Source organism: Camelina sativa, chromosome 8, assembly GCF_000633955.1.
Source record: "Camelina sativa cultivar DH55 chromosome 8, Cs, whole genome shotgun sequence".
NCBI classification, from domain to species: domain Eukaryota; kingdom Viridiplantae; phylum Streptophyta; class Magnoliopsida; order Brassicales; family Brassicaceae; genus Camelina; species Camelina sativa.
The window spans coordinates 24,375,520-24,400,477 of record NC_025692.1 but is presented as its reverse complement, the minus strand read 5'-3'; the positions used below and the strand labels follow the sequence as shown (position 1 = coordinate 24,400,477).

The following is a 24,958-nucleotide window of genomic DNA, read 5'->3' as shown; positions in this document are numbered from 1 at the left end:
CAAAGGAAAGAGTCCAATCTGTCCATGATATGTTTTTATTAGAATTTTGTTTTTTATAGCAAAGAAAACGTAAAGACAAAATATATTAGTCATACATTACGCACATTGTCTCGAGTTCATCAATTTTATAGTTCTAGTTGCAAATGTTAACTTATGAATTAGCTAGCTTCGTCTTTCTTTCTTTTTTGTCGGCCTTAGCTTATAGATTAATGTATGAATCAAATAAGAGATGCATGCATATTTTTAAAAACTATTCAATTAATTAAAGACCCAATATGGTCTTCACATAAAGATAACTAAAAGAAACATTGGATATGAACACCGACGAAGCCTCCGAGTAGCCGCGTCACAGCCAGGTCAGCAGAGAGTCGCCATCCAATAACAATGTAAAAAAAAAAAAAAACAGCTTTTCAACGGTTCAGATAGCAACTTCTGCAACGTGTGTTGGTTGGGTCCGGATCGATCGAGTCTGACTAAGATTCCCCGAATCTGGTTCTTACGATTGATGACCATCGGATTTTTTAACGGCTCAGATCGCTTAGAAACCATATTAGTACGACTTCCCGCAGGGAATCACGTCACTTCTTGTGTTTCGCATCTCCTCGTGATAACATTGACGGTCAATATTTTTTCCTTTCACGTTTTGTTGATCATATATAAACAACATATACATACACACACGGTACACCTATTGTTATAAAAGTTTTAAATTGTTTTTTTTGTTGTTGTTGGTCATATTATTCTACAGTATATTCCGATTTATAATTTCACCAAATTATGGCTAGATTTTCGTAAAATGCCCTTTAAATAGTATTTCTTTATATAATATTTGGAGAATGCCCAATCCATTGCACTAGATGCATGTTTCAAACGTGGAGCTTATGTAAGCAGGCTCTGAATGTTTATCCATAATTTGCTGTGTATGATAAGATTATGTTAAATGTATTCCTCAAAATATTAAATGTCTGATAAGTCATACTAGTAAGATAAACAATTTTTGGAAAAAGAGCTATGCAAATAGTAGTATTATTAATCAACATGACGGTAAAAAAGAAAGTCACATAACACCTTCCCTAAAAAAAGTCTGTCCCAGCTCCATCCTTGTTGGGGCTCCACGAAACCAGTTATAACAAAAAAAATCGGATTTTTTTTTTGAGAAAACCAATAGTAAATTTTTCTTTTAGTTTGATACAAATCTTCAATTTTGATTATTATAATAAGAACAGAAGAAAAACAAAAAATATTAAAATATTTCTATTAACTTCGTTTTAATATTCTGATAAAATAACATCTGAATTCATTTTAGCAGAGTATATATCAAACGTGAGGGATGATGTTTAGAGGTTGTAATCAAATTCTATTTTGTTTATATGGTCAATAACAGAGACATACACATAGTCTGTTTTATATATATATATATATAGGAAATTTAAACTGGAATATTAATCCCTTTTTTTAATTGGTGACAAAAATACATTTTCCCTCTTTTTAAAGATACATATAAATATGTTTGACTAGAAAAAGATAGATTGACAAAAACAAAAACAAAAGAGTCCCAAATAGAAAAGTAGGGGTAGAAGAGTCATTTGAAAAGGATATGTTTAGTGTCTGGGTCTGACGTAGGATACGTCAAAAATAATATCCAAAAAAAAAAAAAAAATCTCAATCTTCTCTCATTCAAATTACGCTTTCCCCTACAAATACTCAATTCCCTTCTCTTCCCAATTCCTTCACAACAAACCCAAACAATTCTCTTCCCAAGATTTTGTTTTTGTGACCCTCCCCATTTCAATCAATTTGGTAGATTCCTCCGATCATCAGATACAAAAAGTTTCAATTTTTTTTTGAAACCTTTGGATCTTTCGGATCACTTTGGATTTTTGTTTTTGTTTGTTCTTCCTTTTCAAAGTGAAAAGATGAATGCTTTAGCTGCAACGAACAGAAACTTCCGTCATGCATCAAGAATCCTGGGTTTGGATTCCAAGATCGAGAAGAGTCTTATGATCCCCTTTAGAGAGATCAAGGTTTGACTTTTCTTCTTCCCTTTTTTTCTTTTTTTCTTTTGTTGTTTGGGTTTTTTTTTACTACAAATTCGTCTCAAATGTTGGGATTTGGTGATCGATCGATTTCTCAGGTGGAGTGTACGATACCTAAAGACGATGGAACTCTCGTTTCTTACATCGGATTCAGGGTTCAACATGACAATGCTCGTGGTCCCATGAAAGGTGGAATCAGATATCATCCTGAGGTTTGCTAAAAATCTGATCTTTTTTCTTGAATTTGAAAAGCTTTTGGTGCGTTTTAATCTAGGGATCTGGAATTTTTATAAGGGTTTGTTTTGGTTTTTGGTTTTTGAAAGGTTGATCCCGATGAAGTGAACGCATTGGCTCAGCTCATGACTTGGAAAACTGCTGTTGCTGACATCCCATACGGTGGAGCTAAAGGTGGGATCGGTTGTAGTCCTCGTGACTTGAGTTTGAGTGAGCTTGAGAGACTCACTCGTGTCTTTACCCAGAAGATCCATGATCTCATCGGTATTCACACCGATGTCCCTGCTCCTGACATGGGCACTAACGCTCAAACCATGGCTTGGATTCTTGATGAGTACTCCAAGTTTCATGGTCATTCCCCTGCTGTTGTCACTGGAAAGCCCATTGTTAGTTTCTCATTTTTTTTAACTTGGTTGGATCTCATGGTTTATTATTCCAATGTTTGTTTGTGTGATTACCAAAGTTTTGAGCTTTTTTTGCTGTTGTTGCATCACTTTGGTGTAGGATCTTGGTGGTTCACTAGGTAGGGAAGCTGCCACAGGACGTGGTGTAGTCTTTGCCACCGAAGCTCTTCTTGCTGAGTACGGGAAATCGATTCAGGGCTTGACATTTGTTATTCAGGTAAAATAAACTATGAGCTAATCTCAAGCTTAAATTTTGTATCATATGATGAGGAAGAGAAGTTGAAAAGATTTGTATAAATATGTCAACAGGGTTTTGGGAATGTTGGAACATGGGCGGCGAAGCTGATCCACGAGAAAGGCGGTAAAGTGGTTGCAGTAAGCGACATTACTGGTGCAGTTAGGAACCCTGAAGGTATCGACATCAACGCTCTGCTGAAACACAAAGACGCTACTGGAAGTCTCGTTGATTTCACTGGTGGAGACGCTATGAGTTCAGAAGAACTGCTCATTCATGAGTGCGATGTTCTCATCCCTTGTGCTCTTGGTGGTGTCCTGAACAAGTCAGTACAAAAAAAAACTTCACTCGTAACATCCACCTTAACCATAGAGAATCACTTTCTGATTCTTAAATTTTTCCATATATTGCTCAGGGAAAATGCTGGTGATGTGAAGGCAAAGTTTATAGTAGAGGCTGCAAACCATCCAACCGATCCAGAGGCTGATGAGGTAATGCATCGATAACACATAGAGACCCGTCCCTAAAGCTTCCTAGAATATAATCCTAATCTGTTTGGTTTTGGGCAGATTCTGTCGAAGAAAGGAGTGATTATACTTCCAGATATATACGCAAACGCAGGAGGAGTGACCGTGAGTTACTTTGAGTGGGTGCAGAACATTCAAGGTTTCATGTGGGAAGAGGAGAAAGTGAACTTGGAGCTGCAAAAGTACATGACTCGAGCGTTCCACAACATCAAGACAATGTGCCATACTCATTCCTGCAACCTCCGTATGGGAGCTTTCACTCTTGGAGTTAACCGAGTCGCTAGAGCCACCCAATTACGTGGTTGGGAAGCTTAATTCATCTGAATCCCCCTTATACTCTGTTTCTTTCTCTGTTTTCTCTGTTTTTTTTTTTTGTTTCATTGTTACTGAAATATCATTGAGCTTCCGAAATGGAAAAGGAAACAAAATGGATTTGAAATAAAACTAACAGATTCGAATAAGAGATATTATTGGATTTTATGGTCCTTCACTTCTCAAAGCAAATTGAAACAATCAAAATATATTATTAGAACCAGAAATTAATTTGAAGTTCTCAAAAAAGTTTGTTACATATCCCTTAATAAGGTTTCATATGTTACATATTATAACTTGATCTATGATATTCGAATGTAGCAAACAGCTGTGGTGACTTGACTATTACGATGGATAGATTGTGAATCTTCGTCGTATAAATGCATTAGACGATTCTTATCAAAACTTGTAAGCAAGAAAGAAGGTTCTAAATCCGGAGAGTACACCGTCCTCATAACCGTCTCTCTTTGTAGTGAAGAACAATAGTCGTAGTAAGTAGAACATGTCACATTCAATTTGAATCCGACTCCAAATAAGAAGTCCAGCTCTAATAAGTTCATCTCCTCTGTGGTGATTCCTCCATTTTTTGCATAATATGCATTATTGTAACACCTACATTAGAGATAATATGTTAGAGATAAAATGTTAGAAAAAAAGGGAACTATAAGACTATACGAAGATAATATACACCCGACTCAACTTAAGAGTGTAAAAAATGTTAGTCGGTAGACGATAGACGGCATAACAAGTAACACAACTAGGCCAACATTTTACTAATAGTAGTTTTTAGAATAAAAATATCAAGAAAGAAAAGCTTGCATGCATCAATCCATTAAATTTGATTTTTTTTGTTTGAATAAAAACACTAATCTTAGCGTTAAGAAAAAAAGAAAGATAAAAAGAGAAGGCAACTTACAAGTCATCCATGAACTTGGCAGAGACCAAGACGCTGGAGATAATGAGCCTATGGACATTATAGGAATCAATGGGCAAAAAAGGCTGCTTTTGTATGAACCGATCCAAATATATATACGCGACTACGTAACACGAGTCGCTACAATTTGCGTACTTAAAGATCCTTTCCATATAGCTTCTGATCGATATCGAAGGTTTGGTCAGTGCAGAGAAAGCTGATATCCTCTGTTGTTCCCCGAACGGACGGCTCAGATCGTCGTTCATCTCAGACACCCTTTGTAGGAGAGATGCCATAGCCGTTATGACATTTGGCATAATGATCTCAGCCATCGGTTCTTGATCGTGATACATCTTCTGAATCTGATGAGCCATTGGAGAGAGATGTGTATGTAGTTTTTATTACATGGATTGGACTTGTTTTGTTGTTTGTCTCCTCTCTTGCCTGTCGGTTTGGCTGTGTTTATATAGAAGAAATAATATATTAAATGTTGTATATATTAACACAAGTCATGCTAATGATCATTGGGTTCTCACTTTAAATTCATTAAAAGTTATGATTTTATTTTCTTATCACCAACATGTAATATTCAAAGTTAACTTATTTTGATTTATGGTTTAATTGCAATATATTCTTAGCCCCAACCACTATATTTGGACCCATTTGGCTGGCATATTGGAAACATAATGTTTTAATTTAATTAGATGAATAAAGTCACTAGGTAAGTGTCATTCAATTTATTCTAGCTTTATAGAGAGGAAGGAAGGATATATATAAGATTGAAATATATAAGATTTGATGAAAAGAAGAAAACTAATTGGTATTAGTTGACATAACAATACTCGAATTATTTTTTTCAATTATCCAATGTTCTACGCTGAAGAAAGTTACCTAATATTAAGTTGATAAATATGATTAGAGATACCCAACAATATCGTTAAAATGATGCTACTATATTTAGCGCCACTAAGACAACGCCGTGTGGAGAAGTGACGAGCCAGGAGGAGGACCAAAGGTGACAAACACGTTAAAGAGATAATGAGCAACATGTTGTGAGAATATTCAAAAGATCTGTGTATATTTAAGTTCACTGAATGCTTCTGAAGTCTTTTTCACTTCCTTCTCGTTATTTATTATTAATTGGAGTATTTTAGAAGATTATTATATCACAGTGTTATATATTCTGAATGTGAAATAAATTGATCTTTATACCCTGTATCAATGATGACAACGACGTCGACAACAAAATTGATACCAAATTCAGTATGAGAAGCTTGAAATCTCCCAACTTTGATCCTCCCATGTCTTTAATTAGCTTCTCAATATAATTCATGAATAATAAAAAGATCAATCTCATTGCATAAATCTTATCAGCAAAAGTTTATTTGTAAATGTTAAACCATCTAAGGCTTTTCAATGTGTCACATTTGTACCTGAAATCATTACCAAGAACATTGAAAAAAGTGAACTGCATTTTTCTGATAAAACGAGCACCAAAACATAAATTAGAGGCGAGGTGACACAACAACGTCTAATTTATAATCACTGGAATACATTTACCACGTACAACATCTAGATAAGAAGATCACCATCATAATCATTCTAGATACACACACAAATACACATGCAGTTTATTTTTATTTATCTTCAAACATATAAACAAACATGGTGCTTATTTGAATATCAAACTATAGATTATGCTTTTATTAAAACTTTTGCAGCTAATAAACCAAACTTCCAGTTGAGGCTAAGACTCTGTTATCAACTTTGGCATCCAGGGATCTCAGTATCTCCTGCCCCATTCTCTCGCAACCTACCAGTATCTGTCCAGAAAACCAACTCGGTTATCAAATCAATAACCTATGTAACTTTTTCTTGTATTGCTGACTTACAGTTCCATGAGTGTGAATATCACGTGTTCTGAATCCACGATCAAGAACATCGAAAACAGCATCTTCTATCCTCTTTGCAGCATTTTCTTCTTTCAAACCGTATCTCAAAAGCATTACAGCTGATAGAACACTTGCCAATGGATTCACCGTGTCCTGCAAAAATTACCTCAATATCAACATTCTTAAAATCTCATCCATTTCGCCATGAGCGACAAAAAGGGTATGTATGGTGGTGATGCAACAACCTTCCCATAGTGTTTAGGTGCAGAGCCATGTATAGGTTCAAAGATTCCAAGCCCCTGTATCCCATAATTATATGAGAAAATCAAGAATCTCTTCTCAAACACATACACACACAAAAGGGACTTAGGTATTAGTTTGAATCGTGGTACTCACAGAATCACCAAAGGAAGCAGATGGAAGCAATCCTACACTTCCGGGGATCACAGCCGCAAGATCAGAGAGAATATCACCAAACATAATCCCAGTCAAGATGACATCAAACTGAAACATATATCACAAAGTTTTGTGAGAGTCATCATTCACTAGTCAAAGAGACATCAAGTGAATGACAGTGACACCGCTGCAATAAGAAGAAGATCACCTCTTTTGGGTGGCGAATAAGATCCATTGCAGCGGTGTCAATGAGTAGATGGGTGACTTCAACCTCAGGATACTCTGAGNACATTTTCGTTGCTCTTTCCCTCCACAATATCGACCCCTATATAGTTTCAAGAACAAACATTGAATCCTGGATCTAACACACACAAATCTCAATTCAAGATTAGAATTAAACTCCTTTTTAAAAGATAAATAAAGAAGTTAACCTCCAAGACTGAAGCCTTGTCAACAGAGCAAAGTTTACCGCGGCGTTGTTTAGCAATCTCAAATGCCACACGAGCAATACGATCAACCTAAGCAGAATCAGAAACAATCAAAAATACTTTGTTTTCCCCCACAAGAAAGTCAGAAAATCTCATAAACGCATGATAAACAACACTCGAAAAATCAATGGGGACAACAACGGCTACATGCGCAATCATTTCTCCATGACGTAACCAGATATTTCCGGTGGAAGTATCGAGATCAACAACGGACGAAAAAATTGTTGCTGGCTTGCTGCCTAGGCAGCAAGTTGTGTGGTGGTGTGCTTGACTACTAGAATTGAGTTTACATTATTAAGTAGTTCGTGAGGCTAAAATATGGACCCATTACGCATGAATAGGGTAACAGGTAAAGAAAATTTTATCTTATAAACATTTCAATTATAAAAATATTTGATGACTAAAATTGTATGCTAGTAGGAGCCAGGAGGAGTTATTCATTAATAAATTTAATTGTTGATTTTGAGAAGCGAATACAAGTTTTACAGAGGTAAGATACATCTTTTATTATGAGCTGAGAATTACAAATTAAGACACACGTCACACACAAACAAACAGGTAAAGGTCTTTTGAGAATCCTCTGTTTTGGGAGAAGAGGAACAAAGGCTTTTTTTTGGTTGGATTAATTAGCCGTAGCATCGGATAGGGTCCTTGCAGCTCTTTGCAGGGGATTGCGCGTTACCATGCATCCCACCTTTCGCGAGGTATTGCTGATGATATTCTTCAGCCTTGTACAACTTCTTTGCTGGTAAGATCTCAGTCACAATCTTATTCTCAAGTTTTGTCTGCTGTTTCTCTAGAGACTCGCGTGCTATTTTCTCTTGCTCGGGTGTGTAGTAATATACACCTGATCGGTATTGTGCTCCCACAAGTTCTCCCTGCAACCGGTTTTCAAAGATCGGTTAGGAATTGAACTTTTTCATAAGAATGATATGGCTACCATATCACATTCACTATGAAAGCTAAAACTGAAGATCACCACAATCAAATCGAAGTTTCAGGACAAGAACATGTACAAACTCTCTCTAAACATTACCATACATGACTCTAAACTAGACCAATCCGAATTATGCAAATATTTGAAATGAAGATTCCACCAAAAAAGTCAACCAAAAGTTAACATTCTTGAAAGTTTCGATGAAACTATATATTACTGGAGAAGCCATTGAATCAATCAAAGCAAGAATTAAAAACATGAACATGACCAAAAAGTTTGACTTAATTTCCAAAGTCATCAAAACCAGAAAAAAGGTACCTGACGATTCAAGGTAGTTGGATCATGTCTAGACCAGAACAAATCAAGAAGCGTCTCATACGTGCACTCCTTAGGATCATACTGAACCCTAACAACCTCTACATGGTTCGTGGCGTTCGTACAGACAATCTCGTAAGAAGGATTGTCTGAGATTCCCTGAGTATAACCAACCTCAGTCACGGTAACTCCATGGATCCTCTGTAAAGCAAGCTCAAATCCCCAGAAACAACCTGCGGCGAACTCAGCAAACTCGTTTCCCGGCGCCGGAACATCGTTGTCGGGCTCTTCAGCTATCGGAGAAGGAACAATCACAGGTGTCTCTGCTAAATGATGCTTCATATAAAATTCTTTGAGAGCAACTTCATCAGGTGTCTCAACAACTTGAGGCTCCTGAGCTTTTAGAGAAGAATCCATAGCTAACTCAGATGTGTTTTTTTTGGTGATAAGTTTTTTTAATTGTTAAAAAGAGTATTGTTGTTTGATGTTTTGATGATAAAGCCTCTCGACGATCGATTTATATAGTAGAAATAAGCCAGTCATAGTCAGAGATTAACAGCTACGTCAACACTAAATAAGATTTTTAAAATTTAGCAGTGGTTTTGACACACAAGCAAAATACATTTAATAGTTTGGTCAATTGTTAATATATCACGCGTCATTGTTTACTTGTACTTAAAAAATGTCTATTAAACAAAAAAATTTTGATTTATGCATTGATCCAAACTTGGAAAACATGTTGCTTTTGTCGCAACTTGGAAAATATGTTATTGTATAGCAAATTGTGATTTGTGAAGCGTTGACATTGATTTTTCTCCGGCTATAGTATTCTAGACCTTTCTTCTGTGCTTTTTTTTTTTTTTCTTCATCTCTCTCTTTTTCATATGTTATAAGTCATGTATGTTATAGTTACACGGATGACTTAAAGAAGCAATATGGTAGTATGCAACTACGTTGGTGGGCACATTTGTATTATGCAATAAAAACTAGAAAGACATTGGTAATGGACTAGCACTAAAAGAGGAGTGGCCCTGCTACACTTTTTTTATTCGTCGGCTTCAATTACCATGTCGATGACTTTTTGGGAGAATAATTGAGTTTACGAGATTAGATCTAGGGTCCTTAATTTACGGATCACGATGATTGTGTGGTTTTATGTACATTGAGTGTAATATCGGTATTACAAGAATGCAAATGAAATTCCAAAGAAGTAGTTTCATTGCGTGTAATCAACTTCGTCGGTTTTATACAAGCTTTACGCAAGTTCCTAAATGCTAAATCCTCTGTTTTGGGAGGGAAGCAGAGGAAAACAGCTTTTAGCCGTAACAGCGGATTGGGTGGTTTTATTTAGCCTTTGGTAGTAGGAACAGAAGCCTCATGCACAAAAGAACATAAATAGGAGCTTTGCTCATCAGAATAATACGGCAACACAAGGTTAAAACCATCTTAGTCCGGATGTAAGACTAAAGTAAAGGCAATCACGTTGTTTGTATATCACTTTGGTTTAAATGTTTCCCACCGGCTTAAGGATTTGGTTTCACTACTTTGCCTAGAACTCCAATGACACAACTTGACTGTAATAAGCTAACAAAACAAGCAGTAATTTGCACATGAGTATCGTTCTCTGTCCATAGATGTAAAACAATGCTAAGCCAGACTTACATATAACAAGAAAGCTAGTACTGATCATGAACAGGACAAGAACAAACTCTTTGCAATCCATATCTACGACAAATGCTAATTAAAACAACTCCCAGGTAAAAAGATCCTCTGAGAATCCTCTGTTTTGGGAGCAGAGGAACAAAGACTTCCTGATTAGCCGGAGCAGCGGATAGGGTCCTTGCAGCTCTTCGCAGGGGATTGCGCGTTGCCACACCTCCCGCCTTTGGCGAGGTACTGCTGATGGTACTCTTCAGCTTTGTAAAATTTCTTAGCCGGTAAGATCTCAGTCACAATCTTATCCTCCAGTTTAGTCTGCTGTTTCTCTAGAGACTCACGTGCTTGCTTCTCTTGCTCAGGTGTGTAGAAGTATATACCTGATCGGTATTGTGCTCCCAGAAGATTTCCCTGCAACATTCAAAACATCAGTGTCTATCAATTAGTAAAGAAATTGAAGAGTTGTCTAATATCACATTCACTATCAAAGCTAAAATTGAGGACAAAAAACACAAACTCTATTAAAGCATTACCATATATATACAAGTCTCCAAGCCAACCAAACCAATCAAGAATTACGCAGATGACAGATCCATAATTAAGTAATGTGACAAGAGAGAGCTGAACAACTTAAAAGACATGCAATTTTTGAATGGAGAAGCCATTGAATCAAGCAGAGCAAGTATATAAGAATTTGGCCATAAATTTCACAAAGTTAGATACAAAAACCAAGCAAAACCGATACCTGACGATTCAAGGTGGTGGGATCATGCCTAGACCAGAACAAATCAAGAAGCGTCTCATAAGTGCATTCCTTGGGATCATACTGAACTCTAACAACCTCTGCATGGTTCGTGGTGTTCGTACAGACATCCTTGTAAGAAGGGTTGTGTGAGATCCCCTGAGTGTAACCGACCTCAGTCACGTTCACGCCAGGGACCCTCTGGAAAGCAAGCTCAACTCCCCAGAAACAACCTGCGGCGAACTCAGCAAACTCGTTTCCGGGAGCCGGAACATCGTTGTCGGGTTCCTCAGCTATCGGAGAAGAAAAAATTGCAGGTTCGTCAACTAACTGAGGCTCCTGAGGTTTGAGAGAAGGAGCAACTTCAGGTGTATCTACAACATCAACTAGTTGAGTCTCCTGAACTTTGAGAGAAGAATCCATTTTAGTTAGTGTTGTGAGCTTGTAACTGTTAAGCCTTGAAGGGATACTATATTAATGTGCATGAAGTATGCAACTAGATTGATGGACACGTATTGTTCATGCACTAGAAAAAGAATGGCTCTCTTGCACTCTCTTTTAATCTTTTTATGCGCTGGCTTCATTTGCCATATGCGTTGGCTTCATTTGCATGTGGATGGATTTTGGAAAAAAAAAAAAGATTAGACAATTATAATGAGTTTTCGATTCTATATAATCTTTTTATGTTTGATTTATGTTCATTAGAGTGTAACAACAATTATTATTGTAACATTGGAAATAAAAATCCATAGTGGTAACATAAATCTTGACACACAACGGTCCCTAAATGCTAAATCCTCTGTTTTGGGAGCGAAGCAGAGGGAAACACTTTTTTACCCGTAGCAGCGGATTGGGTCGTTGCAGCCTTTGGCAGAAGATTGCCCGAGGCCGAACCGGCCACCTTTTGACAGGTACTGCTGCTGTTGATCTTCAGCTCTGTAGAATTTCTTAGCCGGTAAGATCTCAGTCATGATCTTCCTCTCCATTTGTTGCTGGTGACGTTCCAGTGACTCGCGGGCTAGTTTCTCCTGCTCAGGAGTGTAGAAGTATATCCCAGATCTGTATTGGGTTCCCACGTCATTTCCCTGATCACAGTAATGTCAGAAATTGTAAGTATCCATGGTATTGTAGAAGTAGCCTACCTAATAATAATCAGAGTGCTTAAACGAGTAAAAAACATAAATCTCAAGAGAGAAGATTGGTTCAGATAGTTTGTCAGGAGTTTACAACAAGAGAAATTGTAAACTCATAAGACTGACTATCTGAATCTGTTTTGTTAGTCCAAAACGCCAAATGATGAAAAGCTAAAATAAAGAAAGAGGGCGGATGGGTTTATGTATACTTGCTTGAGACTACAAAAGATGAACAATAAAGTTGTTTATGTATCGCGGATTCACCGTGGATCAAATGTTTCTCACAGGCCTAGAGGATTTGGTTTCGCATATAGAATTCAAGATATACTTAGCCTAGAGTCCCCCAACAAGATAACTTGCCTATAACCTTGTGAAATGACTCTAACAAAAGTAGCAGTAATTAGCAAATGAGTATCGTTCTCTGTCCACGACCCCAAATGGTAAGTCAAACTCACATTGAACAAGAATGCTAAAGCTGATCATTAAACAGGACTAGAAAAAAACACATCTCAGAAATCCATATCTCCACCTCAGTGAAAAGTGGGGCAACAGAGCTACAACAGAAGCTCGATTAAATTACCTACTTAAGCCTCATAACTCTACAAAAACAAACTTCAATATCATATATTTCCTCATACGTATTCAATTAGGATGCCCAAAGTTCCAAAATTGAAAGTTTTTTCAGAGCTTAGACTGGTGATGAAACCTGAAAGCCATCAGATTTGGGGATTAAAAAATTATAATCAAGAAATCCCTAAAGCACATACAACAAGTTCTCTATAATCCTAAAGACGAAACCTTTGTCAATCCCCAAAACTAAAAACTAAAACCTTTTTTTTTAACTCTTCAGCCTACAAAAGTTGGTAAGCGTACCTGACGATTCAAAGTGGTGGGATCATGCCTAGACCAGAACAAATCAAGCAGAGACTCATAGCTGCAATCATTAGGATCATACTGAACCCTAACAACCTCGGAATGTCTCGTGGTTCCTTTACAAACATCTTCGTACGAAGGATTGTGTATGATCCCTTGTGTATACCCAACCTCAGTCTGAGTCACCCCTGGAACTCTCTGAAACGCCAGCTCGACACCCCAGAAACATCCAGCCCCGAATTGGGCTAACTTATTCCCCGGTGACGGAGCGTCATCGTCGTTCCCCTGAGCTATCGGAGAAGGATCCATATTGCTTTGCCCACTTGATCCCAAACCCAGCCTGTTGAGTATATTGTTCATTGAGAATTTTCTAAAGACAGAGGTGAAGACACGAGGGGGCTTATGGAGAGAGAGAGAGAAAGATGCAGCGTTTGCGTTTTCAGTTGCGTTCACGATAAGAAACGGCAAACTCGGATGACCGAATTGAATCAAACCGAACTAGAAATTACGGTTGTAATTTGACTCTTAAACCAAATATTTATAAACCGAACCGTATATTCGAACTCGTACGCATTTATTTAAATTATGGGAAAGTATTTATTAACAAATAAGACCATATGAATGGAAAAGCTAAAACCATCAAATATACAAAAATTCCCATACTACCGCTCGAACCACTGCCGTTAAAACGGGTGGCCGAGCTAGCGACTCCGGTCGCAGGGTTATTTTGCTTAGAAGAAGGTTGAAGAATCCCGGCAGGGGCGGCTTGGGGAGATCCAACGGGGGCTTGAGATGGGCCATTGCCTTCGACGTTGACTCGTAACCTCATACCAGCGAAGCAATGGAGCCTATTACCGCATACAAAGAACCGGTCTCCCGGTTTGGAAAGTGAAACGGTCGTGTTCCCGTTTGTGAACGTACGGATCGCGTCTGTTGAGTTGCAGTTTTGGTAGTTGTTTTTATCCACTTCATATACACTGTGCGTCGATGAGTATTGGAACACTTGCAAACAAAAACATTATATACGCATAATCATAATTAGAAAATATTAAAAAGTTTAATGATGAGGGAAAAAATAGCTTCTATTGTCTAGCGATTTTTAGAACATGTTAATTAGACTGTGTATATGATAGATACTTACTTAGAACATCACCTGGAGAGAATCGCTTGCCTGAAGTCCAAGACTCAAGATCGGAGCTTATGTCCCAACCGGAACTGTCTCCCACAAAGTATGTCGTTGCGTTGCATCTTCTTATTACTACAGTCCCAAATATGATGCAAAGATTTAAAAGAAATAGCATCGTCGAAGACTTCTCCATAGTGCAAGCTGTTTGTATTTTTCAAAAAATTGCGTTTAATTATCCTGTATTGCTATCGTTTTCTATATGTATATATGTGATATTGTAAATATATATGTGTATATATAGAGCATATGTTAAGGTTGCTCATTGGTGGATAACCTAACTTCACAACCACCACAACATATATGATGATCTGCTTTGTTCCCTGGCCTTTAATTTGTTAGTGTTTTTTTTTCTTAACAATATTTTCGTGTTTCACAATTCATAAGATTCCTGTGCTGTTAGGAATAGTCCTCAGCCCTCAAAATTGTTAGATCTTCATGAAGACATTGAAGAAGTATTGGGAAGATTGTAGCGACCTGTAAATAATGCATGTATCTATATATGATCTAGCTACTGGTTTGGTACTTTGATATGAAGATAGAAGAAGTTTTTCCATGGTTTGAGATTTAAATCTCAACACATTCGAAATGTTGTTTTGTTAATAGACAAACAAAACCCAACATACTACTTCCTTTGTTTCTATAAAACCAACACAAATTAATTAAAATTAAGTTATAAATACAAAACCAATAATAATTCATACTACATTCAAATAACTTCAATTAAAACTTCTTGGAGTTTACAAATTGGTAAACATTAATTAATTAAAGAGTGTATAGAATTTACATGATGAGGCTACTATATATAACTATTACTTTATTCATGTCTATTAATTAGTTATTATGTACTTTTCGTTTTCCAAATATACTCGCATAGGCTTGGAATTGGCATTGAGGGAGTTGAACCATATATAACTTCTCGACTAATCCTGAGGGTTTCTCTTTACCAAACCTACCTAAAATGCTTCCATAGTATAATATAAAAATTATGCTTCCATAGTATACCAAACCTACCCTTGTAACTCTTTTTCTATTTGTTGGAACATGCATAATATAAAAATTAAAAACATTACTATTGGGTGAAAAGAAAAAAAATTACTATTGGGATTTTGTCTTTAGGGATAGAAAGTTAAAAATACAGTCTATTTCTTAAAACACATACAAGAAAACAATTGTTTTGTCCTGAAATATAACCATTTTTTTTTATTTTTTTTGCAAGTTTTATTCACCTTTTATATTTATAGAAATGGACTATTATACCAACTACTATAAGGACTAATATATGATATATCACTAGAATCACTCTTAAATAGTACTTACTTTGATAACCAACCAGCTAGCTGGTTGTATTTCTATGAAAAATCAGTGTAATAATATCTAACAAGTGCTACTTATGTTACTAATGTTTTTTATCCTTGAAACTTTTTTTTTTTTGTTAAAGATGATTTATGGAACTTCATATTGATATTAGTATACCATGGTCCTTTGAATGTCGTCAGTGACATCAGACGGTTTTCATTGTCTCAAAACTTTGTACAATCATAAACTAAATTATAAAAAGGAAAATAAATGTCCGTTGCATGAAGGAACCGGCGCAATAATACATTATACCTAGACCTCACGCAAGACCATATAACTATTCCTTTTTTACATAATTTATACAATTCATACGACATATATATCCAAATTATCTATATATCCACATGTGTGTCCAACATATTTATGAAGGCTTGAAATCCGGACAAGAGGATGCTTTTTTGCGGAAAGTTTTCCTTTGTTTTTTTCTAGATGGTGCTATGAATGAGATCGAAGTCTCTACTAAAATATTAATAAATTCATGTTAGTGTTTATACTAAATATCCCAACATCGAATTAATGGCCTGCGTCATATCTGAATTTAGTCACTCTTATATATTTCGTACAACATATGAATGTTCATTATGACTCGTTATTGGTATACATATACATTTTGACAGTTACACATGCTCTAGAGCTTCCAAAAGAAGAAGAATAATAATAAATTAGTATTCGACCGTCATGTATTTATTACAACTCCGAATTGTCAATAGACGGCTACAAAACCTTACTTATAGAGGAACCACTCGCACTTTCCCATTTAGTTCTCCCTCATTGTTAACCGATTTCTCAACACTAAGTTAAAATCTCAACAATGGAGAAAGGTGAGGATCCAAGTACATTCAAAATGGGGAATTCTGCACAAGAGAGGAGTTTACCGTATGTACCCGATTGTTATGTCGTCCCGCCTTCTTGCCAACCATGCGATTCAGATTCCGAAATTGTACCCACGATTGATGTTTCTCGGCTGAAAGGTGACGATGATGAACGTCGAGAGGTTATTCGAGAGCTAAGTTTGGCATGTCAGCATCTTGGTTTTTTCCAAGTAAGTTGGTTCACATAATATATTTAAAATTCTAAGAATTTGAATCATTTTTCATTGTTTTCTATTTTCGAAATTTCTCTTTCTTTTCCAGTGAATATGTGGGATTGAATCTGGAATATTACACAGTAACAGTACAATTTTAAACTATTTCACTACATATGTTATATGCTCCACTAGATAACTGTTATCTGCTTATATTGTGTCATTATTTATATCCTACAAGGCTATAAAGTATTCACGTTAGAGTGTGTCATCATTTATTTCACGAATTCACGTTATAACTTTCTTAGTCGTTGAAATCAAAATATCTGCTCTGTTACGCGCTTAGTTTTATTTAACACACGCACGTGACGTTGCTGTCACATGCCGGGTCAAAACCGGTTTTAATGAAATTTTTGGTTTATTTGCTTCTCTTGGCTGTATCAGATAGTGAACCATGGAATCAACCAGACCATACTGGACGACGCCTTGGATGTTGCGAAAGGCTTCTTCGAGCTATCAGCGAAGGAGAAAAAGAAGTTTATGTCAAACAATGTGTACGCACCGGTTCGGTACAGTACGAGCCTCAAGGACGGTTTGGACAAGATCCAATTCTGGAGGATTTTTCTAAAGCACTATGCACATCCTCTTCATCGTTGGGTTCATCTTTGGCCTGAGAATCCACCCGGATACAGGTATTAGATGTCACTGATTAGGTCATACATAACATATACATTGCATACACAAAATAAGCATAAAAGGGTTTGCTTATAGCGGCGCATTTTGTCCTTTTTCTTGTGCACCTAATGGACTCTATCACCTGGACCGTCCTAACTTAGGTAAGGTTTCAGAAACAATCCTCTGTTTTTCTTTTGACAAACAAAAAATATATAATAATAAAGAATCCTCTGTTTTACTTGCAAAACCCTTCACTTATTTTTTTTTCTTTATGTTTAAAACAATGTTGATATATAATATCTGAAGTTTTTTCAAAAAGATATATAGATATATATTATCTGAACTTCAAAATACTGAAGATGCTTCATGCAGTAGACATTGTGTGATTGAAAATCTCAGTATCAAATATGATCATCTCAATTTATATAGCTAATTTTGTTGAAGCTAACGTGCTAATTTAGCCTTCCTTGTCTCTTTTTTCTTCTATTAGTTTTTGATATATTTTCGACATTTCCTTAATCAGTTGTTGGTGCGTTTCTCTTACCGTTCTTTGTCTACATGACTACATCCTTAATAATTATAAAAGTATACAGTTTTGTTTTTATTTGTACGTAGCACATATTTTTATTTAGTTCTCCAATATAGCGCACACGGTTTTGTTTTTCTTTCTTAGCATGGGTTTTATGATTCCAATTTGTTGCCTCTATATTATTTAAAAACAAAAATAGAACTGATTTAAAAATAATCTAATATTCCAAAATGGTAATCAACTCCATAACATGCAGCTTTATTTTACTCTTGTAAGCTCCAAATAATATCGTTGTAAAAGAGTCTATGAACAAGAGATATGTTAAGGGTTAAAAGAAAAGAAATTAGCTTTTATGTTTTTTTCTTTTTAGGCAGTGGAATGATAGATTTAACAACATCTTTTATATTTATATTATTTAACTATACACTCTCATATATGTGCGTTTTATGTAAATATCTCAGGGAAAAAATGGGAAAGTTCTGCGAGGAAGTGAGGAAGCTATCGATAGAGATAATGGGAGCAATAACGGAGAGCCTAGGGCTAGGGAGAGACTACCTGTCGTCTCGGATGGATGAAAACGGCACGCAAGTCATGGCCGTTAACTGCTATCCACCGTGTCCGGGTCCTGAGAAGGCGCTAGGCCTGCCGCCGCATTCAGACTATAGTTGCATCACCATCCTTCTACAGAACTTGGCCGGTCTTAAGATCTTTGATCCAATGGCTCATGGTGGTGGCTCTGGCCGCTGGGTTGTTGTCCCCCAAGTCACAGGGGTACTTAAGGTATGTTCCATCTGTTCCGGTTTAGACCTTAACCAAAATATACAATTTGGTTTCTTCCGGTTAAAAGATTCCAATTAAATTAAAAATGTCATTATCATTTTCGTAATTTCCATTAATTCTTTTTTTTTTTTTTATCACCGAAAGCAAATGCTAATTTTTCTTTAATTAGGTCCATATTGGTGATCATGTGGAAGTGCTAAGCAATGGATTATACAAGAGTGTAGTTCACAAAGTCACTTTGAATGAAGAGAATACGAGAATCTCCCTCGCGAGCTTGCATAGCTTGGATATGGACGATAAGATGAATGTACCGTGCGAATTGGTTAACGATGAAAATCCGGTACGGTACAAAGAGAGCAGCTTTAAAGATTTTCTTGATTTTCTAGTCAAGAATGACATTTCTCAAGGGGATAGGTTCATTGACACTCTCAGAATCAAGGACTGATCGCGTCGAACACGTTGTGGTTCAAGGTGTAAGAGTAAGATAGCCCGGTTTGGTTTGGTACACGGTATAACTTAGTCCATTTCCTTTTATGTACGTTTAAGTTGTGTGTTCAAATGGAAATGCAAGTTGCAGAAAAACTCAAATGGTTATGTGAGATATATCTATATTAACATTTTTGAAGTACATTTTGGTTTATGCCCTTAAGTTTTACTTATTTAATTTTTTTTTTACAACATTAACCCCTAAAACAATTCCTTAAATAACATTGCAGAGAAACTCAAATACTAAACTTTCTTAAATTAACCAACATTTGTTATATTTATTACCATAAAATGTTAACAACATCTAGTCCGATTTTTCCAAAAACAATTCTACCCATTAAAGTTTTAACCCATTAAATCTCCAAAACTATTTTTATGGATGCTAGAATCTCTCAAATTTAAATGATATACAATAGATTTTCCATAACAAAAGTTTACAATATCCATAATTATATTAACATTAATAAATTTCCTAAACCGAAAATCCAATTATAAAATGTCACATTAAATATGTTGAAAAATCCCCCATATAATTTGGTTTATTTTTTATTTTTTGAGGAATTACCAAAAAAAATAAAATTCTATTAATTATCATAAACTATATATATTGACATGGAAAAATTATAAACTATAAAAATATGCTAATTTGGTAAAATAATTAACATAACTAAACTTGATAAAAAAACTTATTTGCTTATTTTTTTTACGCAAAAACTTATTTTGATTTTGGTGAGACAGGTTGGCATTAATCCCATATAGGGAGTTAAGTGGAATTGTTTTTTTTTTAAGACACTTTTAGATGTGTACCAGGAGATAAATGTATTACTAGATTATACATATACCACACGAATTAAAACCTTGAAAACACTACAAAAATCCTGTACTTTGAATACTTATATCAAATACTTGTAAAATTTTATATTTTAAAATTAATAAAACAATAATAAAATAACAAATAAATACAATCAATTTTAAAATTAAAATATTGTCTCGCGGTGTACCGCGGGTTAAATCCTAGTATATATATACATTTTTGAAGTACAGTTTGAGTTCTACCCTTTTAATTTTGCTTATGTAAGATTTTAGTTCCTACAAAATTGCACTAAAAGCAATCAATAAAATATGGTAAATTGACAATATATACTTTTTTATAAAAACTAATTAAATCTACCTAAATTCCTTATTAATAGCAAATTTGTTTTCTATATATGTGTCCCAAAATAAAATAAAATAAAATATAAAATCAATGAGTAAACTGTATACACTGAAAAATAAACAATCAGTTAAATTAAATAATTATATATTAAACAAAAAATAATAGTAATATTTTAAATAAATACAAAATATTATTCTGATTAATTATACAAACAATTATATTTCATAATTTTAGTGTTTTATCCTGATAAAATTATAATATTTTAAGAATAATTCTATCACCGCTTATATTAAAAAATACTAACAATTAAAAAGATATAATTTTATTACTACATTAAATACCGTTAAAATCAAACATCATTATAAATAAAATTAAATAATTATCCCGTGGTATACCAATACCACGGGTTAAATACTAGTATAACGTATCATTTTCCCTATTTCTGAAAATTCAATGCAATTAAAAACTACGTGAATTAAATATATATATGTATAATTATATGTATACGCATGGAATAAAAGAAAGGTATGTATATATGGCTATTTTTCAAAAACATAAATATATGTCTAGATACTTCACAAAAATTTACGTAACTAATAATAATAATGCTTTCTAAATAAACAAATGAAGTGAAATTCATTAAAGATTTTGACAGAGTCCTAACCTAGATCCGAATTTACCAAAGGCATACCCTAAATTCGCCAACAAATAATTAATATATTTTAAGGATTACGCATTACCAAAGAATTACGGATTTTTTCCTCATTTGACACAAACGTATTATCTTTAAGCCTTAACTAGTTACATTGTAAAGAAACTGATTCAATCTCTTTTAACACAACACGATCAGAATATATAGAGGCAATATGTACAGATCCGCGAGCTGGAACCGTGTGACCGAGGATTACTCGGTGCCTTGGTCCGCACCAAAGGGATTATGGAAGGGCCTAGACGAAGACGAATCGGCTCCATACAATCCCATCGGGCAAGAGGCGACCAAGAAAGAGAAGTCACGTACCAAGTTTGCTGAAAACGCTGTTCACATAATCCCTTTTGTCCTTCTTGCTTGTGCTCTCGTCCTTTGGTTCTTCTCTAATACAGGCTTGTGTACAAATATACACATTGTGTCCATATTCATGATCTTAGGCTCTATTATTACCTATTTGTACGATTCTATGCGTGCAAACAAACCTTCTATTTTATAAATGTTGCTTTTACTTCGTTCATCCATTAATTTACTTGTGGTGTATGACGAATCAAGTATTGTTAAACACACGATCTTTTCGATCACTATGGAACTTACATGAAAAGAAGTGTGATTAGTATGTATTTTATCATTATGGCATGTCTTGGTTAAAATAAAGAAAAAAAGATAGACTATTACAAAAAGTTTAAAGATACGTATTTTGATAGTCTTCAATGGATTTTATAGCGTTGAATGATTGTACCTTTTTACGTATAGATGTGGATGTTGGGGTAAAAGGAGAATCGATTGCGGCTAAGATCAAAGGGTTAACGATCGAAGGAGACATTGATAATGACAGCGACGGAACTCAGACAGGGTTCTTAGGCGGCGCCACAGATGTCGGTGGTTCTTATAAGACTAGACTAAAACGCGGCGTCAATATGCGTCATCGGAGGATACAAGCTTCAAGGAAACTGGTGAAAGATTTTTATTAGCTTTTTCTTTATTTTTCCCCTTTTTCAGTTTTTTTATCAAGAAACTATTAGTAATTAACTTTTAAAATGATTTCATATCTTTATATATCTATACTAGATTAGGCCTGCGTATTAATGCCGATATAAAAAAATATATAAAATTTTAAGTTGTATTTAAAATATTAATTTTATTTCATGATTTTTTAGCCGGATTTAGAGTTCACACCCTCCATCTTGCAATACAATTTTTTGTATTTTACATGATAATAAATTAGGTTTTAATTCTATGCACTCAATCTCAATGAGTAACATTTCTAATTTTCATATCAAGAAAAATGTGCATTATATCAAATTTATATCTTACTTAATATTTTTAAAAAGCTAAAAATTAATAAAACAGAATTCTAAAAAAAAAACTGAAAGCTAATTTTATCTCATATTTGAAAAAGTAAAAGTATCTTAAATATATTTATTTCATATTTTGTAATTTCATACGTAATAATTTTACTACTTATCCAAATTAACTTTAAATAAAACTATACTAACATCATCATAAATTAATTAAAATTCAAAGACGTTATCATGAAAAAATTATTTGTTTATGTAAAGGTGAATATCTACAATCTTTAAGATTAATAATTGACAGTATAATTTATTTAATTATGGTATTATAGTAATTAATTGTATAATTTTCTTAATTCTTTTTCTTATAGAATTAGTAATTTAAAATTAGAATTAGTATTATTTTTTATATACATATATGAACTATCTTTTTTTTAATATGAACTATCTTTTTATATTTATTAAATTGTTTAAATTTTTAATTTCTTATAATTTACAAATATGTTAAAACAAAACTTTTGTATAACACATGACAAAATCTTTAATTGTTAAAATTGACATCAAATCAATGACTAACTTTGGAAAACAAAGGTTTATATAACAACATAATATTACATTATTTTTTTTTATTATATTATGTTAATCACTAATTTTGACACATTCAATCTTTTTATACTTTAATCATTTTTCTGTATAAATTTCTTTTTACTATATGATTATAATATATAATAATTGTAATTAAATTGCATATATTTTCCTTATTAATTGCATATATTTTCTTTATTAATTGCACATATTTTCACTTTGAAATTAGTAATTTAATATATAACTTTCTTATTAGAATTAGTGATATAATATATTACTTTTGGTTTTATATACTTTCAAAAATATTAATTGTAATCTTTTTATTTTAATATTTTTTTAATTTTTTTATAATTATTAAATATTTTTTTCACACATGTCGCGATTATATGAATTACTAGAAAATGAAGATTTATTTAATAAGATTAATTCTGCATTTTATGCTCGAAACATAATTGCATATTGACGTCTATAGTTTTTCACGGGTTAGAAAATAAAATCATAGAATAATTTGCTGCTACTTGAAGGAAAGCTGTTTAATGTAATTGATTTCTTTTATTTGAAAAATAAAAAAACGCATGCATCTGATTCCTTTCAAACAAGACATGTTAGCTGACATAATTTTTGAACAAAAAACCGTCAGTTTACGGACCGACTTGCCATAAATTAAACGCTACTTTAGTGTCTAGAGATTCTAGATACAATAAACCAATCTATAGTTCGAGTCTTCAGTACCACTATACACATCTTAAATGGAAGATTCGATGATTAGTCTAAAATTTTGAATCGATCCACCCATTATCAAAGATTTAAGAAATTACTCCAATTTTAAAAACTAAGGTACTTTTTTTGGTGTATTCGCTGCTTCACTGCCACTGGTATCGTTTCCTGCTTGAAACAAACTTTTACAAACGACAAAAAAATATATATATATATATAATTTTTGTAAAAATGTATTCTGAGAGTTTTTGTGTGTTTGCGGGCTCACCAAACCTACCAAGTTTCGCGAAGAAGAAACGGCTGTCGAGGATATAAAGGATACGTCTCGACACGTGTGCCAGATGGTGCTCGTCTCCGCTTTATTATTTATAAGTTCCTCTGATTACCATTTACACCTGTGCCTTCCCATGCAATTTTTACCACTCATGTGTTTCCAAATGTTTTTCACTCTTCACCTTAAAACGCTTTTTACGTAACGCCTGTTAACTTATCGCTCACGAATCAATACCATTTTAACGACATAATCTAATATTTTACTAATCTATTGTTCGTAAATTAGGGTAGTAGACTGATGAATGCTGAATTNAAAAAAAAAAAAAAAAAAAAAAACAAAACTTGAAATCGTATTAATTTATCTTTCACCATCTTCTGTCTCCGTTAAGATATTTCTTTATCTAAACCGTATAAATCTTCATGCAAAAACTAAAAATAAAAAAAATAACTGTAACGTTTAAAATATATAGTTTTGGCATTTTTCATTTCAAAAGTTTGTAAAGGGTAAAACTATATAGAAAGAATATTCGACTTTTCATTTCGTTTTTTCTCCTATAAATTCTCTTTCGGTTTCCTCGATTTTTTACGATGAACTCTATCATTTTTTTTTTCCTTTTCTAAATTTGGAAAAAAAAATGTATCAACCAAAATAAATCTTTGATCATTGCATGAAAAAAAATGTTGAAAAGTGTAAGTCCAATGGCATTCTACGATATAGGCGACCAGCAATACTCTGCTTTGGGGTACATCGTAAGCAAGCCTGGGAATGTAGGAGCGTACGACATAGACACTCCGATGCCAACCATAGACGATGCGATCTACGGCTCAGATGAGTTCCGCATGTACGCTTACAAGATCAAACGGTGTCCTCGTACCCGCAGCCACGACTGGACTGAGTGTCCCTACGCTCACCGCGGCGAGAAAGCCACACGCCGTGATCCTCGGCGTTACACTTACTGCGCAGTCGCATGCCCGGCTTTCAGAAACGGAGCATGCCACCGTGGGGACTCATGCGAATTCGCACACGGTGTATTCGAGTACTGGCTCCACCCGGCGCGTTACAGAACACGCGCTTGCAACGCCGGGAACTTGTGTCA

The 24,958-nt window shown here is 34.5% G+C and overlaps 10 protein-coding genes across 11 annotated transcripts in view; 4 read left to right on the top strand and 6 right to left on the bottom strand.

Annotated features, from left to right (window-relative positions):
* On the top strand, window positions 1,650-3,903 carry LOC104708354 (glutamate dehydrogenase 2). The gene is made up of 7 exons (XM_010424904.2): window positions 1,650-2,024; window positions 2,135-2,248; window positions 2,360-2,656; window positions 2,775-2,891; window positions 2,984-3,234; window positions 3,325-3,400; window positions 3,479-3,903. Exons 1-7 carry the CDS (start codon window positions 1,917-1,919, stop codon window positions 3,749-3,751), a joined length of 1,236 nt encoding a protein of 411 aa, XP_010423206.1. The 5' UTR covers window positions 1,650-1,916; the 3' UTR covers window positions 3,752-3,903.
* LOC104708355 (cyclin-U4-2-like) lies at window positions 3,799-5,081 on the bottom strand. The gene is made up of 2 exons (XM_010424905.1): window positions 4,665-5,081; window positions 3,799-4,360 (listed from the first exon to the last, which is right to left on the bottom strand). The coding sequence occupies exons 1-2, from the start codon at window positions 5,033-5,035 to the stop codon at window positions 4,051-4,053; spliced, it is 681 nt and encodes a 226-aa protein (XP_010423207.1). The 5' UTR covers window positions 5,036-5,081; the 3' UTR covers window positions 3,799-4,050.
* Window positions 6,309-7,596, bottom strand: LOC104708352 (3-isopropylmalate dehydrogenase 3, chloroplastic-like). Its single transcript, XM_010424903.2, has 7 exons — window positions 7,549-7,596; window positions 7,381-7,467; window positions 7,158-7,274; window positions 6,950-7,057; window positions 6,799-6,852; window positions 6,554-6,706; window positions 6,309-6,484 (listed from the first exon to the last, which is right to left on the bottom strand). The coding sequence occupies exons 1-7, from the start codon at window positions 7,594-7,596 to the stop codon at window positions 6,383-6,385; spliced, it is 669 nt and encodes a 222-aa protein (XP_010423205.2). The 3' UTR covers window positions 6,309-6,382.
* On the bottom strand, window positions 7,870-9,192 carry LOC104708351 (peptide methionine sulfoxide reductase A2-like). Its single transcript, XM_010424902.1, has 2 exons — window positions 8,693-9,192; window positions 7,870-8,315 (listed from the first exon to the last, which is right to left on the bottom strand). The coding sequence occupies exons 1-2, from the start codon at window positions 9,104-9,106 to the stop codon at window positions 8,064-8,066; spliced, it is 666 nt and encodes a 221-aa protein (XP_010423204.1). The 5' UTR covers window positions 9,107-9,192; the 3' UTR covers window positions 7,870-8,063.
* Window positions 10,242-11,548, bottom strand: LOC104708350 (peptide methionine sulfoxide reductase A2-like). The gene is made up of 2 exons (XM_010424901.2): window positions 11,091-11,548; window positions 10,242-10,756 (listed from the first exon to the last, which is right to left on the bottom strand). The coding sequence occupies exons 1-2, from the start codon at window positions 11,508-11,510 to the stop codon at window positions 10,505-10,507; spliced, it is 672 nt and encodes a 223-aa protein (XP_010423203.1). The 5' UTR covers window positions 11,511-11,548; the 3' UTR covers window positions 10,242-10,504.
* LOC104708349 (peptide methionine sulfoxide reductase A3) lies at window positions 11,789-13,505 on the bottom strand. Its single transcript, XM_010424900.2, has 2 exons — window positions 13,094-13,505; window positions 11,789-12,172 (listed from the first exon to the last, which is right to left on the bottom strand). Exons 1-2 carry the CDS (start codon window positions 13,451-13,453, stop codon window positions 11,921-11,923), a joined length of 612 nt encoding a protein of 203 aa, XP_010423202.1. The 5' UTR covers window positions 13,454-13,505; the 3' UTR covers window positions 11,789-11,920.
* On the bottom strand, window positions 13,663-14,468 carry LOC104709892 (mavicyanin-like). The gene is made up of 2 exons (XM_010426434.2): window positions 14,235-14,468; window positions 13,663-14,095 (listed from the first exon to the last, which is right to left on the bottom strand). The coding sequence occupies exons 1-2, from the start codon at window positions 14,410-14,412 to the stop codon at window positions 13,677-13,679; spliced, it is 597 nt and encodes a 198-aa protein (XP_010424736.1). The 5' UTR covers window positions 14,413-14,468; the 3' UTR covers window positions 13,663-13,676.
* On the top strand, window positions 17,111-19,258 carry LOC104708348 (protein DOWNY MILDEW RESISTANCE 6-like). Of its 2 annotated transcripts, none has more exons than XM_019229037.1 (3): window positions 17,111-17,351; window positions 18,325-18,643; window positions 18,813-19,258. In XM_019229037.1, the coding sequence occupies exons 1-3, from the start codon at window positions 17,200-17,202 to the stop codon at window positions 19,086-19,088; spliced, it is 747 nt and encodes a 248-aa protein (XP_019084582.1). In that variant the 5' UTR covers window positions 17,111-17,199; the 3' UTR covers window positions 19,089-19,258. The 2 variants fall into 2 exon arrangements, with proteins under 2 accessions (XP_019084582.1, XP_019084581.1); XM_019229036.1 differs by lacking the exon at window positions 17,111-17,351 and adding an exon at window positions 18,083-18,134.
* Window positions 21,141-21,965, top strand: LOC104708347. Its single transcript, XM_010424897.2, has 2 exons — window positions 21,141-21,386; window positions 21,748-21,965. Exons 1-2 carry the CDS (start codon window positions 21,152-21,154, stop codon window positions 21,963-21,965), a joined length of 453 nt encoding a protein of 150 aa, XP_010423199.1. The 5' UTR covers window positions 21,141-21,151.
* Window positions 24,374-24,958, top strand: part of LOC104708346 (zinc finger CCCH domain-containing protein 54) — an 8,758-nt gene continuing 8,173 nt past the window's right edge. The window contains exon 1 of the mRNA XM_010424895.2: window positions 24,374-24,716. Coding sequence (XP_010423197.1) covers window positions 24,540-24,716 — 177 coding nt within the window. The 5' untranslated portion in view covers window positions 24,374-24,539. The remainder of the gene's footprint in view (window positions 24,717-24,958) is intronic.